Source organism: Lycorma delicatula, chromosome 6, assembly GCF_047948215.1.
Source record: "Lycorma delicatula isolate Av1 chromosome 6, ASM4794821v1, whole genome shotgun sequence".
NCBI lineage: Eukaryota > Metazoa > Arthropoda > Insecta > Hemiptera > Fulgoridae > Lycorma > Lycorma delicatula.
Genome location: NC_134460.1, coordinates 139,632,255 through 139,653,689, shown reverse-complemented (window position 1 = coordinate 139,653,689; position 21,435 = coordinate 139,632,255). Strand labels below are relative to the sequence as shown.

At 32.3% G+C, this 21,435-nt stretch overlaps 1 protein-coding gene across 1 annotated transcript; it reads right to left on the bottom strand.

The window, feature by feature from the left end:
• Nucleotides 1-1,111: 1,111 nt before the first annotated feature.
• LOC142326941 (putative inorganic phosphate cotransporter) lies at nt 1,112-20,404 on the bottom strand. The gene is made up of 6 exons (XM_075369671.1): nt 20,311-20,404; nt 18,890-18,996; nt 17,509-17,661; nt 15,076-15,208; nt 12,359-12,594; nt 1,112-3,027 (listed from the first exon to the last, which is right to left on the bottom strand). The coding sequence occupies exons 1-6, from the start codon at nt 20,402-20,404 to the stop codon at nt 2,908-2,910; spliced, it is 843 nt and encodes a 280-aa protein (XP_075225786.1). The 3' UTR covers nt 1,112-2,907.
• Between the last annotated feature and the right edge of the window lie 1,031 nt (nt 20,405-21,435).

Sequence of the window (21,435 nt, the reverse complement as noted above, 5' to 3'; positions counted from 1 at the left end):
GGTTTTTTTAATTATTAATAATAAATATATCATTTTTATTATTTATAAACTCATAATTTTTTTATTTTCTTGCACTAATTTATAAATTTCACATATCTTATTAATTTATTAATTTCAATAATTATTTACAAGTTTTCTTTTTTTTTTTATTAATTGGTCTCTTCAAATGAAAGACATTCTCTTTCAAAATAAAAATAATCATTTTTATTTTTATGATTAATTACTTAATCAGAGAAGATAAACCTTTAAATTTACGTTTTGAATTAAATTTTGAAACTGATAAACCATTAAATCTTTATATTCAAGGATTTATGCTTTATTTTATATATGAAAATTTTTCAAAATTTATTGGTGATTTTACTTTTAGTTTTTTAGATTACAGTTTTCCCATAAATCATTTTCGTGTTAAAATTTAATTAAAAAAAGATAATTTACATTATGGAATTTCAAGAATTAATTAACAAAAAAATGAATATTTTCAAAGAATATTAGGTGTACATAAAATTACATTTCAAAAACTTCTTATTTTAAAAACTAAAATCAAAAAATAATATTAAAAGGCAGACCCTTTAATTTAGATTTAGAAAATAGATTAATTATGACTTTAAGATTACTTTATGAAAATCGAACATATCATAGCATTGGTTACGAACATAACCTTTCAAAAAGTAGTGTTGTTAGAAATATTCAATGAATTTGTGAAACACTGAACGAAAACAATTTTTTTCAAAAATTAAAAAATAATAAAAATTGTTTAAAATGAAAGTAATCAAAATCAAATGTTTATTGTTGATGCAACAGAAATTGAGGTAGGAAAATTAATTAATGCTAGAACTTAAGAAATAATTTTCATATATGAATCTTTAGGTAAAAATCATGATTTTCAAATTTTTAAAAATCCAGAAGTTAAATTTTTACCAGAAACAGTAGTATTAGCTGATTCTGGTTATCAAGGTTTACAAAAAATCATGCTAATACATTTTTACCTTTTAGATATAGTAAAAGTAAAAAAAATAAATGATTTAAAAAAATATTTAATAGACTTTTTGTAAAATTAATTTAAAATATAACTTATTGATTATTATTAATAGAATGGTGTATTTTAATGAGATTTTAAAAAATTAACTAAATGATGAACAGTTTTCAGACTAACTGGGATTAAACGTACTACGTTTAATTAAATGATAGATATTTTAAAAGAAGCTGATTTAAAAAGAGATTTCATCACGGAAGAACCAGCAAATTATTATTTGAAGAATGAATTCTTATGATTTTAGACTATTGAAGAGAGTATAGAATTGATTTTCATATTGCTAATAGTTATGGTATTAGCGGTAGTAATTGAAATTGCAGTATTAATTGAATTGAAGATACTTTAATTCAGTATAAAGATTTCCAATTACCTGGCCAAAAACAATTGGTAAAAGAAAAAATTTAAAGATAAAACTATCATTATTGATGTCACTGAAACTCCAATCCTACACCCAAAAAAAGTCAAAGAAAATATTACAATAGTCAGCTGTTAACCACAATAGTTTGGTCATTTTTTTAAAAATTCATCCATTTAAAATGTGTGCTAAAATTCGTGGTGCCGCGAAGTTCGTGAAATAATCCGATTTTAGATAGCAATAAACAATTACGCGGCCTAAATAAACAGATAAATTTGCAACATTTATGGGCCAAATATAATGAGTGGCAGTAAAATAAGACGGTAATACCATTCATTTTGAGAAGGACAAGTGAGCATTTGTGATAAAGAACCTAGCAGCCGGTCGTCAGTGATAATGAATGATTTGACTGAAAAGTTTGATGAAAAAAATTCGAAAAAGCCTGCGCTTCACCCTGTCACAATTGTTTTTGATGTTTCACGAACTTTAATTTATGAAGTTCCATTGAAAATTTGGGTTATAAAAAATTATGTGGCAGATTGATGTCGAAGATGTTAATTGTCACACACACAAGGAAAAAATCTTGCGTAGCACATGAAATTTTGCGGCACTAAGGGAATGAGGGTGATGAACATCGAGACAAAGCAGCAGTAGTTTTCATTATCTCCTGGACCGACAAAGTTTAAAGCTTATGGTTTTTATTTTTTGGAATAGAAAGGTTATCTTACTTGTCAAATTTAGTGATCGCAGGACATCTGTGAATGCCGATACGTATTGTGAAACCTTAAAAAACTAAAAAAACAAATGATGTGAGATGCTATCTATCACACAGGGTTTTGTTTTTACATGACAACCACATGTCGCACATGGCAAATCAGACAGTGAGGTGATTGGAAAAATTTCAATGGCAAATCTTTAATCATGCACCTTATAGCCCTGACTTAACTACCAGCTATTTATTTTATTTTTACTCACTTTAAATAATGACTGGTATCACTAAGATTTGATAACAGTGAATTGAAAAATGGTGTTACTGTATGGTTTTAGTTACTAGCAGCAGAATTTCTTTTAGAGAGAGTGAAAAAGCAAGTGAAACGGTATGAAAAAAGCAGTTTTGTTATAATTTCATATGGCTTCACCAATTTGTTGTGGACCTCTCATCAAGTTCTGCAACTTAAACAAACTTATTTAATAATTGAATCATACATTTTTCTTTTTGTCTTTTACATTTGCACAATACACTTATCATCTGGTTATATATAGCTAGTAAAAGTTAAAGGATGTAAACATGTATCCTCTTGACCTAGCAAATTTTGTTAATGATGTCCAGGCTTTTTACTTGATGAAATTAATTAATTCAGGACTATTTAGGGTTGATAATTTAGAAGTATACTTATATCTTATGAAAACTATAAAAATTGTTTTTTTTTTGTCAATTTTAATGAAAATTGAAATATAGTTGTATCTACAATACATTTTCATCATATGGATCTTAGTTGTCTGTGCCTTGCTTCTGAGGTTATGTAGGCTCATCCCATGGTTGTATTTCTCCACTTCCAATGAGTACAAATATTAAATCTGTCACTGTCAACATTGCTATTGATATCCCAAATGCAGTATGCCATTCCGAAAGTGTATGCTGCAAAAAATATTACAAATAGTATGTAGTGCTTTTCATTATGTATAAAAATGAAAGAAAAAATAGCATCTTATTGCATTCAATTTAGGTTAATTAAATATTATTTGAATAATATCTTTGAGCACTGGAGAAACTGAATTCCTTGCGATTTGGTGTTCCACTATCCCTGGAACTCCTCAAGGATGCTCAACTTGAGAGTATGGGGAATAGCGCTCCCAAAGATTTTAGCTGGTTGCAATCTTTCTTTCTTCTCATTATACACAAATTACAGCCATACAATTGCTAATTACATAGATTTATTAGCGTACACAACGTATACTAACATAACATATTGTGATTAACATACCACACAGTACATTATATACTACCACACAGTACATTATATACTAGATAAAAATTCTTACTAAATATTCATAACACCATTTTTACTTCTTGCATAATCATATCACACATATCATTTTACAACACATCATGTAGAACAGCTGTTGCAATTTATTTATAATTGTAACTGTAACCCAGAGTGTGGTTCTATGTAGTGAATCTTGAGTTTTGCGGTATCAGGGTGAGTGAACACAATTGTTTAGTGCGGAAAAACTTGACCTCTAGCATATTAAGTCAGCTGAAGGTTTGCTCTTGTCTTTGTCAACCGAACTGTTGGCTGACTTAGGTGGGACAGGCAAGCAAGGTTTGTTGTACTATTTACCCAGATGGCATCATCAGATCACTAATAAAATGACACATTTGTATGTAAAATGCAAACATAACAGTCCTGTTATTTATATATAACCAGATGACATCATCCAATTACTAATAACATGATACTTTGTATATAAAATACACACATTAAGAATCTTGATGATTAGAAAGAATTTTTAATATAACAAAGAGACTGGTTACTGATATATAAGAATGTGAAAAACTAGAAGATGAATATTTAGAGAAAGAACATTTAGTTAATGATTTCAAAGAAGAATTTATCAATTTACGAGAAAGTAGTGATGAAGACAGTGGTTATTCATCTACAAGCAAAGACGATTTTGATGACAAGCAGTGGTGGCTCGTGTATAGGCACAGTGGAACTGCAGCACCCCCTATTTCCACTTCATATTATTGATAACATTTAATATAATTCCTTTTTTCTTTAATTCTTTCTTTATACTTATACAATATGTAATCCTTAAGCTTAATGTCAGTAGGCATCCCCCAGTTTATGAAAAAGATACAAAAATCTTTGCATAAAACTGTGCGCTTCTCAGTTCCAATGGCGTGGTGTTTGGCTGTTGTGCACATGCGTATATAGGAAGCTGAACGTGAGACTGTGAGGGAGAGCGAGCACTGTCACTCTAGCAGTGCCGACCCTGGTGTGCTGGTGAAAGGTAGTTTTTTTACCCTGTGTGTGTATGAAATGTTCCTTGTTTGTTCCCTTTTAGTCGGTGTTCAGTTTAGTTGGTGGAAGGAATATGAAAGTTGTTTAGTTGTTTTTTCATAGTGATCAAAAGATGGCGAAATGCATTTACATGTTTGTAAGCACAATGTGCTTAAAAACCATGTACCATATTCTTGAATATAATGTAGAATTAGATTTTTATCCTGCTTCCAGTTATTCTATTTTATTCATTTGTTTTTCACTTCTTTTATTTTACGAAAACTTTAACCATGGCCTTGAAAAGGACCAGAAAAAGATTTTCTGGAGGAGCACCCCCACTAATTTTAGTTACAAGCTGCCACTGATGACAAGGATTTATACAACACCTTTAGTGTAACAGTTTCTCCTTACAGAAGATCAAAATAAATATCTTTATGCTATTAGCATTTATTTGTAGTAAAGTAAAATAAGTGAAATAAAAATGAGGACAAAAATAAAATACGTATAAATAATACATCAATAAATTTATATTGTGTGTAATAATGTGTAAAACATTGGAAATAAAAAGAAATGAATATGAGTAGGTGTTGTATGTTGTTTGCATGACTAATACCCTAGCAGGGCAAGAGGGAAACTCTCAGCTCATGTATTATGCATGGGCATGCTGCTGAAGTGGGTCCTTACTTTGCTAGTTGTGATGGGAAGAGAATTTTTAAAGAAGAGAATGAATGGAAGATTAAAATAGAACAAGAAGTGTTTTTTCCATCTTGTCAAGAGTACAAGAAGAACAAATTTCTAGAATTTGTTCAACTTGGTTTGTCTTTGTGTGTTACTGAACACTAATAAACCTAGGAATGACTATTATAAGGATGAAATTAATGACTATTATAAGGATGAGTATTATTAAAAAACTTATTGAGCAAGTAGTGACACTTTTTTAAATATTTATTGCAGTTACATATACTGAAAATGTGATCTATCTAAATAATTGGTAAAAAGTGATATTGATGGTAAGAAATCTATTACAACCACTGCAGGCCTTCCACATCTGGGGCAGTGAAACACTAACTGCAGATTCCATAAAAAAAATCATTAGTATAATCTAGAGATCTCTAAATTAAGGACCTTAATGATATGGCTAAAGAAGAACCATCCACTGCTTTCAACTAACTACTATGAAGAAAAAAAAAGGATCACATTACATTTGATAAATGAATATGTAACAGTGGAACATGTTACATGTTCCTCCCTTTGAGAGATAGGATCCTGAATAGATCATATATCATTGATTCATAATTATAATTCTTTAATTTTATCTTGTGAAAAACACATCTTCAAAAGCAAGATAATATGAAAGAGTATCAGCTTTTGGATATGAGTAAAGGAGTAGCTATCTATTTCATACGCAGAAACCAGAAAATTTCACATTCTACCTATATTCCTTATGTTATAATTAATATTTCAGTACCTTTTATTGGTGTTCGTGTGTAATTTATGTCTCCTTCTAAATTCTGATATTAATGATTTGTTAACTCAAGTTATATCATTGTGGTTGATAGTGAATGATTCTAATTATTAGAGTTCTAATTCCTGTTCAACTGTGGGACATGAGAGGGTGAGACAAGATTTGACCCATATTCTCAGTAACAGTACACTGTCATTCCTCTAGTCTGGTGATACTGTTGATTAATATCAAAATCAACTTTAGTAGTTTTGTAATCGACCCATATGTTCAGTGGTTAACAAGTCTGATGTTTATGTGACTGATCATACTCTTTTCCTTGTCATATACATTCTGAATAGTGTGCTTGTGGAGCAACTAATATGTTGGGTGATAGAGAAGTTTTTCAAAGTCTTAGATTAGTGTAGATTACCAGTGATGGAAAAATTAATTAATTTGTTCAATTGAACAATTGATGGTGCAGGTAATTTTATCTTAACATCATCTAAGAAATTGTGAGTTTCCATCTTTCTTTGATGGAATGATAAATGTAGGAAAGCAGTAGATTACCAAAAGACTATGAAACTTCAACCATAGACCAGTAATTAGATATCTCAGCATTTACCTTAAAGCCAAAAAATTTTGTCAGTGGACAAACCAAAATAAAAACGTTAATTTTGTTGAAAATATATTGAATCTCTCTGCAGAACTACATCTACTTCCTTTGTGTGGAGGAAATTAAGATTCACTTGTTGGTAGTTCCAGCAGCTCCTATTTTAGGATTACTATACTTACACATCACCATTAAGACTTTGCCAATATAATAAAGAATAAATTTTGTTCAATTTCCTACACCAGCACAATCAACTTTTTAAGTTGCATGAAAAAACTGACTAGCTACCATCCCAACCCCGTAGGCCAGGCCAGGCCTATCGGGATGCCATTGGTGCAAATGCCTTGATAGACATTTACATCAGTAAAAATTATTATCTCTGCCAATGCCTTTGCTTAGGCTTCTTTCAGACATCTTCATTATTCTTTTCCGACAATATCACCCTCTGAACTAGCTAACCGAGCCCGTGGAAGCACGAACCCTGCACCTATTCCAATTTTAATACCAATGCTTGTAACTGTGTATGCCTGAACCATTGACTAAGTAACGAATCAATACAATGCTAAACTCATACCATTCAAAATGTGTTATACATGTAACAACAAAATTCAGACCTACATCCCATCACCCACTATACCTAAAGACCGCCCTCGGGAAAACAGTGCCACACCTCACGGCTGCATGGAATACCATGTCCTCAGTAATGCAGTCACCCCTCGCCGACAGCGGTACCGCCACCCAACTTTAACAACTATTGCTCTAAATTAACTGTGTAACATTTACTACTCCATCACATTTGAAGACTGCTCTTGAAAAGACAGTGCCACACCTAATGGCTGCATGGACAGCTATGCCCTCAGTAGCCCAGTCATCCCCTGCCAAGAGCGGCTTCGACACTTGACTTCAACAATCAATGTTTTTGAATTAACCAAGGCTCGTTGCCAAAATGCCAACCCCTGACCAATCAAATGTCTCGGCTGAAACCCTGCCCACCCGGGATCCTACTCCGTTTAAACACCTTCAACATAATGCAAGGAGATGGAGGAAACCAGCCACTATGGACTATTTCCCACAGACCTTCCAATTAACTTGGAGATCCAGAAAGGAATTCACTCTCTCAAGTTCTCTAACTACTCTAGTTCATTCAGCCACGTACCGGGAACAGACATGGAGGACATGGTCCATGGTGTGATCAACCTTATAAGCCGGGCGTAGACCTGAATCTACTAAACTAAACCTAGCCAATCTTTCCTGAAAAGCACCATGCCTGGAAAGGAATTGCATAATATACAAACTGGGAGAAATCCACCTAGCCGTGCATTCAATTTCCCACATATGTTCCAAAGTAAGAAGACCATCCTGTTTGGAAATATAATGTTCCTTACGTTCTATGGCAAGAATATCTATTGGCTTAATGCAAACAATAACACAGACTGCCTCCCGTGGCACAGTCCTGAAATCGCCGACAACAGCCAACAGAAGGAGATGTTGGGCTCTCAAAAGAATGTCTCTATAATATCAAAAGATCATGCAATGAGCCCACGCAGGCGCAGTGTATAACATAATGGCCTCATTTACATCCTTGTAAAGGGTATGCATGGTATGGAAATTCAATCCTCAATCGAGATGGATAACTCTGTGAATTCAAAAAAAGACAGCAACAGCCTTCTTGGCAACATATTGAAGGTGTTCCTTGAATTAATGATTCTCATCAAGGATTACACCCAAGTATTTCTGAGCAGAAACATACCTAAAGGGAAGACTGGCCATTGAAACCCGGTCTTGGTGTGAATTGGCCAGCCAGCCCTTCAATATCATTGTGGTTTTTTTCTGGACTAAAAATCATATTATTTTGGAGACTCCACAACCTGAGAATTTCACCTGCATGGGCAGCTCAAAGTTCTATCTCGTTCTGCGAGTTCCCCTCAACCAGCAGTAGCCCATCATCCACATAAGCAATAATGCGGCAATCACTAGGCAACCTCAACTGTAATATAGAATTGAACTCAATTATCCAAAAAAGGGGATTCAATACATTGCCCTGCAAACACGCTTTGGATAGGGTCTTCCTTACTTCCGAGCTGCGATCATGGAGGGTGACGTTTCAATGGCTGAAATAACTTGAGAGAATCTTTATTTCATTCCACGTATAACCACATTTCTGCATTTGAAACAAGGCAGAGGGCCATCATAAGTTATTAAAGGCCCCAGATATATCCAGAAAAACAACTAACACTCACCTACATACACCTGAGGAAGCAATATTCATCACCTTCAATATGGCGTCCTGCATGCTCTTTCCGACTCAGAAGCCATATTGGCTATACATCAATAGGTGCTCAGTAGTTAACCTACTAATAATACAGACACAAAACTTTCTCAAAAACCTTTCCAATTATGGGCAAGAGCATCAAAGGCCGATAAGAAGAACTAACAGTGGGGTCCTTGTCACTACCTTTAAAAAGCAATATCAATTCTCCAGACTTTCAACATGCTGGAAAATTTCCAGCAGAAAGCATCCTATTAAAAACCCTAATCAGAGGACCAGGAATCACAGGCAACGAGTGAACAAGGAGTTCCACCGTGATACAATCATACCCGGGGGCTTTATGTCATGCCATACTACAGACCACCTGACGAACCTCCGCCTCAGTAATCTGAAGAGATTGTACATCAGTATGGAACTCAGCGATTTCTCGCTGGACACGATGATGATACAAAGTCCCACCTGCCTCAGTGTCATCAGGAAGCAAATCATTTAACAAAATGTGGAGGCACGATCTTTGTCCATCACATCACCATCCTGAGTTGAAAGGGCTGATAAAAGGACTTTCTTCCTATGTTTATGTCCAAGGACTCTGTACACAACACCCCAAGGGTCCTTATTTCCTTGCTCCTGAACAAATGAGCACCAGGAATTATGCTTACATGACCTAATATAATGATAGTACCTGGCCGTCTCCCTGCGATAATTTGCAAGTAGAGCCGTGCGTAGACCAGAATCGCCTTCATGTTGTGCAGCTCTCCTGAGTCAACACACAGACAGCTTCATCACAGTCAAACCAGCCTGCTACATGTTCCTGGCCAGAGCCCTGGGAATGGAACTATCAGCAGCTGCTACCACCACAGAAGTAAAATTTTCTGCCAGGTCACCCAATGGGAGTTTTTCCAGGCTCCGAGAAAAGACTGCAATCCCAGACTCAATAAGATTAGAAAATTTAGGCCAATCCACCTTCCTGTACAGAAAGTACCCCTGTGGAACAGGAAAATGCCTTCCATAAATATTACGTAGTCCATCCATCAGTTAAAAAATATTAGGTGATGATCGCTAGAGCAATCATCGACCACAGACCAGTCCAGGATCCTACAAGGGATATTTCTACTAATTATAATATCAATTTTAGTGCCACAAAAGACCCTCTGTCCATCGACCATGCTGATGTAGATGGCCAACTGGTCTGCAACATTAAAGACCTCAAAATCATGCTGCTCAATGAAACCTTCAACCAATTCACCACTAAAATCAGTGATCCCGCTATGCCAAAAAAGCAACTTGGCATTAACATCAGTGCCATATGGATTGGACAATTGCCTGTCAATCTAAGGATCCTATCTCACCTTTCTAGATGTTCCTCAGTGGAATCCCTACACTGAAAGTACAAGCTGACAACAATCAAATCCTGACCATTAATAACAAGCCTAACCACTACATGATGTATCAGAAGCCTGTCGCACAAAGACACTATCAAGCGACCTCCTACACAAGGTAGCAGACATGCTATTATGTCCTACATAAAACTTTTTCCAGCTATAAAAACCTGGCAGATCACCCTTAATCACAAATGGGTGCGCAGGAAAATAACATCGAGGCTCCATTGTTCTCCCTTAACCACATATGGGTGCTGCAGGAAAATAACATTGAGGCTCCTTGGCTCAACAATTTCACCTAACTCAACTTGGACTGCATAAGCACTCTGGGCATTCAGTTGACTGAACTTAACCATCAAGAGATTTAAAGTATGGCTCAACTCTCTGCAAGTAACAACTGCATTCTCTACTAGCAACTGAGTGCTTATGATTCTTGTGTGACCTTTTGCAGTTCACGCAGGTCGGAGCCTCTGACTTCTGTGAATAATCATCGTGTTTGTGGCCTTCCTCGCCACAATGCACATAGACCAGTGTAAATTAAAAAAATTTGGCTCTGTGACCATACCTACAACACTTAAAACATCTTTGAACATCAAGGTATTCTTTGACCCAACAGGATCCAAAGTTAACAAATAATATACTCTCAGATGTAAACTTCTGAAAGAGACCAGCACTGACCTAAAAAACTCCATGATGTCTTTGGACATCACGCCTACCAGCTTTAAAGACCAGCCTACATTCCCGCCTACAAGTGGCTTCATCCAAATCAGTGTTCTGTTCCCTGATTATGGACAGAACATCCCCATCAAAAAGGCTGCAGTCAATATCATAAACAATGATGCTGGGCCTGCACACTCTTTTAGGGTCAATTTTTACAATCAATTGTTTGATGGCTGAAGACTAAGTGATCACCTGGGTTGTCTCCTTGTTGTTGTCTGCAACTGCAACTAGCCTTTTTTTGGTCTCTCTAATTTTTCTAATTTTAAGCCCCTTCCAACTATCGTGAAGGGCAACCTGAAGGCCCGTTTTTAATTTACTACTGGGAACAGTTGAGCTCTCTGCCTTATTAACAAAAATAACCTCAGGATTTTTAGAAACTTGACTGGCTTCACGTCTTCCCCTGACTACTTCAGCACACCGTTTAGGTTGTACTGAGGTTGGGGCAGACTTTTGGATCACTGACCTCTTTGGGCTTGGAGGCAAGGATCTCAAACCCTTATACAAGTGCAGAGAATGCTTCCTGAAGCAACTTCTGGCAGGGTAAAAATCTACTCTTCACAGCCGCACTGACACCCCTAAGGTCTGCCAGATATCTGAACAAGTTATCCAATTCAGCATGAACTTCATGGGCCAGCAGGGCAGAACTACCAGGTCTGCCCCTAGCTCTCAGGAATTCATTAACTAAAGGGTTAACTTCCACTTGGATGGAAACTCCTACATCTGCTACTGAGCCTTCATTATTAGAGACTGAGGAGGTTGAATGAAAAAGATCTGGACCCCTCTTCTGGTCGGAATTTTGGTACCTCTTGAGTATCTGTCATGGCCGAAGATACTCTGATCTGACAACCTATGAATATAAACGTTCACTGTTGTCTTCCTTCTACTTAGACTTTTGGGCAAGCCCACAAATGTGATTACTACCACAGTGAGCCACGGGCAGCCTTCTACCAAACCTATCAAAATAAAACTCAAGTTTGATATAGTTTGGGAAAATCTTTTTTACAGTGAAACAAATATTATTACTGGTATAATAAATTGAATAAGCTACATTTTCCCATAACTCGCATTTACCATACTCCCAGATTAGACCTTTTTACTATTTTGGTACAATTCTGTTTTTTTTTAATCAAAAATATAGATGAAATACGAAACTTATTTCTTAAACAGATTTTGAAATTAAATATCCATTTAAAAATTTATCAAATATCCTTTGATGCTAAAATCTGAATAAGCTGGTGCAATAAATTGGTCATTTGGTATTTCCACTAGATAGTTGTACTTAAAATGATATATGCTGACTTTGTGAGTTAAGTTCAATGTTTTGCATTGTAACTGAAAAGGTTACAGATACTGATATGAGATGCAGGCTATCATAGCCGTTTTCTTATATATCAAACATATTCTATATTCTGTCAATCTTACGCTATTGTTCTGTTCCATGGCAGGGATGTAGAACTTTATTTGCAAAGAAATGATTCTGCATTAATAATTTGAAGCTGAATACTGTTAAAAAAAAAAAAAAAGTAATAATTTTTTTACTTACATGTTTGGTAATAATACCAGTTATGTAAGGTGAAAATATTCCAGATGCTGTACCATATCCTATAATGCCCATTACTGTTCCAGCATAATTTGAACTTAAATCTGTTGGGTTAATTCCTAGACTTGAATAAAAGAAACCCATCAATCCCATCCCAATTGTTAACATCAAAACTGAAACTGCTTTGTTACAGCCAGCGTAAATAACTCCAGTAAGTCCAAGTGCTGGCCCTACTGAGGCTGAAAAAGAAGAAGTTAATTTTAAGAACCTGTTGTAATTATCATTATTCTGCAATATAAGAATTAATTAAATCAAATTTTCTGTTAATTCATTACAAATTGTAAAGAATGGTTGAAGTATTTCTAATTTCAACATATACATTTGTTTAAATTTCAGTACATTTATCTGCCACATTAATTGAATTCTATGTGTTTCAAAGATATCAGTTGATAAATTCAGAGGTTTTTTTTTTTTTTACAAAGCTGACTAGTTCTTCATCTGCTACTAAAAATATCAGAGATTTTTATCATTTCATTCTAGCTGATGATGTGAGTAAAATATATAAATTGTACTTTAAAATATTTTGAATAATATTTGAATCCTATTTTATTTTTACTATCTAATTTTTATTATATTTTGTAATGGGATTTTGACTTTACTATAAAGGGATTTTGATTTTGACCAGAGAGTCATGAAGGATTTATTATTATTACCCTCTTTGTAATTGCGAATTATATTTTTATTAAAAAAAAAAACTATAATTTAAAAAATACTTAAAAATGAGATTTTTTGGAATTCTTAACATTTTAAAGTAATTTCAACTTATAATGACAGAAATAAACCAGTTTATGTCAGCAAATTAAGCTACTCATCCATTTGGACCTAATTAATAAAAGACTCAATTAAGTACTAAGTACAAACATAAGCTAGTACTTCTTATAATTAGAAATATTATTAGTTAATTTTTCATGCTTTGTGCTTAAGCTAAGAATAAAGCTCCATATTTTTAATTTTTCATTTATTCTTTTGTCATCATGGTACTTAATTTTTAAGCCCATGGATAAATCCTTAAATATTCATTCATTGAACACACATGTTAAATTAATTAAAACTTAGCAAAGGGACTTATTGCAGGTATTTACTTTTATTTTTCTCATATTTTTTTTCATTTGGCCCATTAATTTTTAACTTGAGTTTATTAAATTATATTTTACCATCCTTTACATTTAGTATTCCACAAACATATGTCAAGTACATACGATATAGAAAGTCGATTATCTTTCGAACTTTCTAAATTTTATTTATTATTATAATAAAAAACTAAAAACATCTTTCTTAATCTGTATTGGGGCATTATACCATACTAATCAGTCTTAAATTAGATAAAATCAAAGCTATTGCTACATTTTTTGTAATAATTTATATTAATCCTGACATGATTAATGAACAGAATTCAACTGGTATATAAATATTAATCAATTCAATATAATATATAAATATTTTATCAAAAGGTTCTTTTCAATGATAATATTACCAACACCTTGGAGCAGGAATATACACTCAACCACCAGTGACTAGCCACCTCTTATTCTTATCAATCTATTTTTTCTAGATTTCAAATTTAAGGATTTTTTATATTTTCTATATTACAAAATCATAATTTTTTTTTTTAAATTTAACTTCTTTTTATTATAATCTATTTTCATTGATTCAATAAATCAAAAGTGTATGTAAATGTTTTATATCAGCATAATTTATTTTTAATTAAAAATTGTACCTTGAACTCCATCATTAATATTGTAATAATGATAATTATTGCATATAATTGTTACAATAAATAATGCAGTTATATGATGGTAAGACATCTATGATGAAAAATGTACAAAGTACATATATATTCAATTTATTATTACTTATTTATTACAAAATACATTAACTGAGATTTATAGTTATTAAAAAAAATTGACTACAAAAAATAAAAATTTATAATTAGATGTCTTTTTAATTTCATTATGAGTTCATTTCAACATCATTATCAGCAAATGTTAAAAATAATTATAAATAAAAAATTACAATAAAATAAAAACCACAAATAATTCTACCTATTTCTAGGAAATAAATCTTACCTGTTTAATTTCAAACCTAATTATTTATTGTAAATATGTTTTTGTGTTTCATTTAATATATTATTAAATGTGTAAACTGATTATTTTGAGTGCTAATTTTAGATGATCAATGTATAAGTCTTAATTTGGTTTTTACCTTTATGTATTGCTGCTTGTGCATTATTTGTTATAATTATTTTGGTAATAACACTAAATAAATGTCTGATTAAGTAAACCTGTAATAGGATATATGTGTGTTTTGTTCGGGTGATAATAATCTTTTGGTATATTCACCTATTCAAATTATAAAAAATAAATAAATTTGTTTTTTTTATTTGAAAAGGAAATTAAATAAATTAAAATTGTTAATGTTATTTAAACTGTATTTATAATATATCTTGAAGAACTGTTTACATTTTTATTGTTGTATAGAATGAGAACTTGATAATAGCCAAAATTTCTGATGTTTTATTATTGGGCAATTACTTTTACATGTTCGTTAGATTGTAAAGACATTTTTTTAATCCTTCCTGTTTTATTTTTGTGACAAATCTTTCTTAAAGAACTGTTTTTACTAAAAGGTATTTATATATATTTTTTAATATGTAGACTTACATATTGTTGCTAATAACTTTCTTGAAGTACTTGTGGAAGTTAGTTTCCTTCTATGTAAAAAATCTGATAACCAACCACCAAGCACTGCAGTGATGGATACAATCATGAATGGAAGTGCTGAAAGTAATCCATTCTGTAATAAAATGAAATGCTTTACTTAATACTGTTGAAGGTTAATTGCAAAAAAATATAATGAAGAAAACAAAAGAAGTTATCTCAACATTGGGTGCAAGGTGTAGTTTTGGCCATGCTGTTGTCATTTATTAATAGTTAATGATTGTAGCAGTTGATGATATTTTAATATTGTCTATACATTTTTTTTTGTGTTTATCCCTTCTAAAATAGAAGGTTGTTTGCCCAGGAAAATTAATTTATGATATTTAATTTTTAAAAAAAATAGTTTTGAGTAAGTTTACTAGTATACATAGTTTACATTTATATTGTATATGACCTTTTTTTATGAAGAATTTGACAGAAAATTATATAATTTTTAAAAAATCTACTTGGATCGACAATTTTATACCTTCATCCTAATATGCCGTCTTCTTTCTAAGATTTTCCATCATTACGACAAATGCAACCTGTCAACTGCTGTTTTGAAAAAATGAGCATTTCAGCCAGTTCATAGAATCTGAATCAAACATATCCATCCATTCTCTTCTTAAACTCCTCTACTTTAATATCTTGTTTGGCATGATACCTTTTAATGGCTGGTATAGGTTCCCTGTTTTAGCATGGCCAAAATATGAAAGTTTTCAAAGATTTATTTTTATGATTAATTCTGTTTCCTTGTTAAGTGTATGTTTGTCATTCACTGATTTACTGTATTGGATGACTATTTTATAAAACAGATGCAATTTTTATTTACATGTAGTCATAATCAATCATAATTCAATTACTGGGAATCATATATAAATGAAAAGTTTGTCTGTTTGTTTGTATCAGCATCAAGAACCAATGACTGATCCCTTTCAGATTTACAAGACACATTCGCATTATCCCAGAGAAAGTTTTAAAACATAGATCGAGTCCCTAGTCTCCTTGGGGGTTAAGTTGTAAATTAAAAATATTCATTAAAGAAAAAAAAATTAATTCATTATTATATTTTCAGATGGCAACTGAAATAGCTTGTGGAGTTTTCCTTGTAAAGGTCTGTGGAACTTAATTTATTATAGTTACTGCTATTCTGCCTTTGTAATTTAGTTTCTTTTTCAGGTTTCTATAAAGCCTGAATAACTTAATTGTTATTTATCAGTATTAATCTCACAACCATGAGGGTAACAAACTATGTAGGAGTCAATGGGGTGGAGACCTCTGGCTAGATGGAAGTGGAGCCCTATATCGGCTAGTGCTGTGTATTAAAATATAGAACAATAATAATAAATGCAAATAGCAACATAATTTGTAGGATAACATAGATTAACATTAAATTATTTTTATATTTAATTAACTGTAGCCAGCATTCAGTGCATTGGAAGAATTTCATTACAGTAATGTTATCTCCCCATATTCTTTTAATTGCTACTTTGGTGATATTTACTTTCATGGACAATCAGTCACTATTGGTGATTACTTAATCTAGTTTTTCTGTATATTTTGTACTTTCTTAGTATAAAAGTTGTAAGATCTCAAAACATAATAATAATAATGGTTTGAGGAAAGGTTTCTTCTTATTTTTTTAAAAGTAAAACAAGGTTTTTTTATATTTCAAATGAAGTTTATTAAACCAAATTTGTGGTGTTTTGATTGAACAACTTATTCTAGTTTTGAGGTAAAAATTATAATCCTGTCATTGTAGAACATTTTTTGGATGAAAAAATGTATAAGTGATTTTCACCGGCCTCTTTAGATATCAACTTTTTACTATTAACACAGTTCTATACAGACCAAAACTAATAGTAGTCTGTTAATGAAAGATCAATTACATTGTGGATGCATTAATACTTCAAGGCCAAGCTCTCTTAATTTTCAAGAGGTCGTCAAAGATATATGAGGTCTAGTATTGTCATGATGGAACATGAAACTTTTTATACTGATCAATTCTGGTTGCTTTATCTTAGTTGCTAGGTGTAATCTTCCCAATTATTAACAGTGAAGGTTAGAATATTCATTTAACTGGACAGCAGCAGGAGCTTATAGTAAACAATTTCTGTTCAGTGGTATAATGAACAATTCCAAAAGATAATATAATTTTGTTTCTAATTGCCAAGAAATAAGATATTACTTTTAAAGCCCTTATTTTTTAAAATAATAGTTGAAATATCTCAGCATCAAAAATCTTTTTTTTTGAGAATGATTTATCAACATTTTCTGAAATCTTTTTTATAAAATATGGAAGTATTGACTACTAGTTTTTTAATAACCGGTGCATTTTTATTTATGTTAATAATATAGTTAGAGAATTTGTTTATAAAATTTTAAAACAATACTTACATGCTCTATATCGTAATGAAGAACATATTTCATGTATTTTGGTAAATCTGATGTTATTGAAATAATTCCCCAATCATGTCCAAAATGTGCTATTAGACTTCCCCATAAAGCTGGTGACTTAGCCATAGATTTTAATGGTATCGGTGGTAAATTCTTTAAAAATACCAATATGAAAATTAATTTAACGGAGACAGAAATTTGTAATATAAATGTATATTATTAATATAAAAAAACTACTCGCCAAGTAACAGACAGAAATATTAAAATAGATGTCTTCAACTGTCATTCATCCAAAAGGTTCTATATTCTGGTCAGGCTTGCCTTTTTTCATGTGGTACAAAATTAATTTATCATAAATAACTAATTAGGCATAAGCCTGTTGTTGCTTAGAGAATAAATAATTAAAAGTCAAAGCTGAAGTTATCTAAGGATTGAAAGACATCTGTTAATCAGTGAGTTCTTTAGACTATATGGTAAGTGATATATACACTACTAACGAACAACACTAATTGACATTAACACTTTTTAATATTTTTATTACTTATAACAATTAATTTTAATATTGCTATGTTTTATTATTTCAAATTGCAGATGATACTAAACAAAAACATCACCATAGTATGTATTTGAATGAAAATTAAATTATATTTTAGCCACAATTCTTGGACGTGCAAGATGGGGTTTAAAATAGAACTAAATAATAATATCTGATTTTTAGTTGCAATAAGGTGATGATGGATTTTATAATATACAATGTTTGAACTTTTTTAATTGAAAATTTTTCATATTGCATATAGAAGTCATGAAATCAACTCTCATAAACAAGATGAAATTTATTGACATGGTCAAGGGTTGGTCAAAAATTAATATTAAGTTCAAGCAGTTTTTGCTAATAAAGTACTGTAACTTGTAAGTAGGTGTTGTAGTATAATTCCAATAAAGAGTAATTGGTAATTTTTTTGTATAGTTCACAAAATGCATTTATATACTTAAATGCATGTAAAATATGCAATGTAATCATAATAGTTTGCGGTATCCCAAAAAAATTTTTTTCTCTGACTAAAATGTATCATGAAAAATTCTTTGAAATTACAGAACATAGTCTGTTAGCACAACAATAGAAAATATGAGAGATAGATTCCCGTAACAGGGAAGGCAGCTGAAGTAAAGTTGAATCTATAGTATTTTATTTGCAATAATTGCTTTGTTTATTACAATTTTATTCGAGCTATTAATCTTATACAATCTAAAATATTTTATTTACCTTTTTTTCAATCCTTTTTGAAATACTTGTTTTTAAATATTCCTTTTCTTTCTCAGAAATGTAAGGATTTGAATTTGGATCATTATAAACAAATTTTATGTAAAGTAAAGCCCAGACTATCATTGTAAAACCATAAAGATAAAATGTTAGAGCCCAACTATTTTCTATGTTGCCAAGTATTAGACCACTGAGTGCCATGGCTATTACCACACCAATATTTTCACCTTTAAAAAATAAAAAAAAATATATAAATCTTTTATTGTACTTTAAAGAAATTCTTAAAAATATTTTGCAGAAATTATGTAGCCATTGAAGATCTTGCAAGCTAATATCAATTTTGTAATACTACACTGTAGCATAAACATTTAGAGTTTTTTGCAATCAGTGTCCTTACTATCAATTGAATACTTAGTTGTGTGATATTTATTTAATAATTTATCTAATAAAATATTATTCAATAAAACTAATATTTATTCTATTAATAAAAAATAAAAATTAAGATTAAACAATTTTAATGACTACTATTTTGGAAACTATTTTTCAAAGGTAAAATTTTCAAATTTATTTATTTTGTAGTAGTTGGATACATATATACTAAATTTCAGTAGAATATCTCAATCTGTTCTAAAAAAATATTAATTTAAAAAAAAATCACAAAATGGTGGTCAGAGAAAATGAAGCAAGATAAGGTAAATTTTTTTTGTTTTTTGATATTCTGAATCAGTCCTTAAGTTTAATAACATCCACTGTAGCTAGTTAGGGAGGAAATTAGAGTATCGTGATGCTCCATTGTCCAATGGGGTTGAAAATCAGGCCAAAGCTCAAGTATACTTAGCCAAAATATTTGTGCTAAATTTCAACTTTTTTGATCATCTGGACTTTGAGATATGAGGTGAAAAGTGTTTAAAGATAATGTTGAATATATTTCTACCCCTAAATCTGATTAACTTAAAACTCAAATTTTAAATAACTTTCATTATACTGAAGCTCAATTTTCTATGACACACGACAAAATGTCAAAATAACGAAAACTACTCCCTTTTATAATTTTGTCCAAAATTGAATGCATCATGACATCAATGATGATATGATAACATCAAATAATCAATCAGTCAATGACATGATAACATCAAATTAATGACATCCATATGTTGAAGTTTTTTGGGGCATATTTGAAGAATTTATATTGAACCAGTCTTTTTTTTTTTCAGTTATTCCTTCATGGGGCTGGACCTGCTTTGATATGAATACAGTTCCACAGAAGATTCAGGAGGAAATAGGAAATTCAGGCCTGCACTTCTTTCACCATCTTCATATGGATGATTCTGATCAACAAAGACACCACATTCCATGCCCTTTTCGGTCTATAGTATAGTCTCCAAGATTTTATCTAGGATAAGCACCCCAAATTCTCTTAAGCATGGTCTCTTACACTGCAGAAATCAATCATGTACGAGCACTGTGTGTTCTTTCCGCAGTAGTCACATTCCACAGACAGTCTTAACATCCCCTTGAGCACAGATATTCTTTAAAACAACTGTGACTGGTAAGGAACTGGGTCAACTCGTATTCTAGATCCTGTGTTTGCGATCCAGCCATTTCTGGAAGTCCAGGATCAATCTGTAGGTCCATTTGCCCTTCAGCGACTGATCTAATCTCTCCTGCTACCTGTGGACAAGTGATACCTCTGTTTCTGCTTTACTTGCTCAAAAGAAGCAAGTAAAGCTTTACTTTGGCTCAAAAGGAAGCCAAAATCTTCTGGCTGATTATTGAATGAGGGACCTTATGATGCACACTCTCAGAAGGACTGGACTGACAGTACACAGAAACGTGCGGTGATCTAAAAGCGTCTCATTTACCAAGGCTTCCCAGTCAAGGTCACAAGTGATCCACAGGGTGTTAGGAATGTTATGTCGATGTAGGAGCCACGGCAGCACCAAATTGTCTTTTGGTAATTGCCAAAGATCAGCCTAAGGGACTTGACCATCAATGGAATTTTATCTCCAAGAGTCCGGAAGACAGGTAACATTACATGGTCTTGGCATCTAATTCCTTCACTTGATCGAAGGAGTTCTTTCTGGCCTTACCTCAAAGGTTATGTTCGCTCCCGAGACATTTTCTTGATCATTTCCTGGATAAAATTTCCAGCGTTGCTTGTGGTTTTGACTTGGATCTATACTTCTTAATTTTTTCCTTTTTGTGATCGACAGGATCATAGAAAAAAATTGCCTCCTTGTTGGGGACCTCCTGCTTGACCAACCTACGGAAGTCAGCAAAGAACTTCCCGCAAGATTTAATAATGACAGTTCTCACTGTTTCTGCTAGCTCGGCGGGCTTTCCAGTTTTATTTGATCGGTCATTGCCCAGCCCTTCCACGAAGACTGCAAACTTCCTACGATCCCCTCCCCAAGTTTTCCACGAAATGATGAACACAAACTCAGTCTTATCAGCTGGGACACTGACATCCAGCCTAGCTGAGCGTGACAACTGGCTCTTCACTTCTCTGATGGCCAGTTCCTTATCCCTCCTTGGAGTATATAAATACCACAAAGATCTAATGCAGCCTGACATCCACTGCATCACCAGTTATGCAGTAGCTGCAAGACCCAACTGTCTGTCTACCAGGCCCAGATCCGACTTCACTTGTCCTTCCACTATGAGTG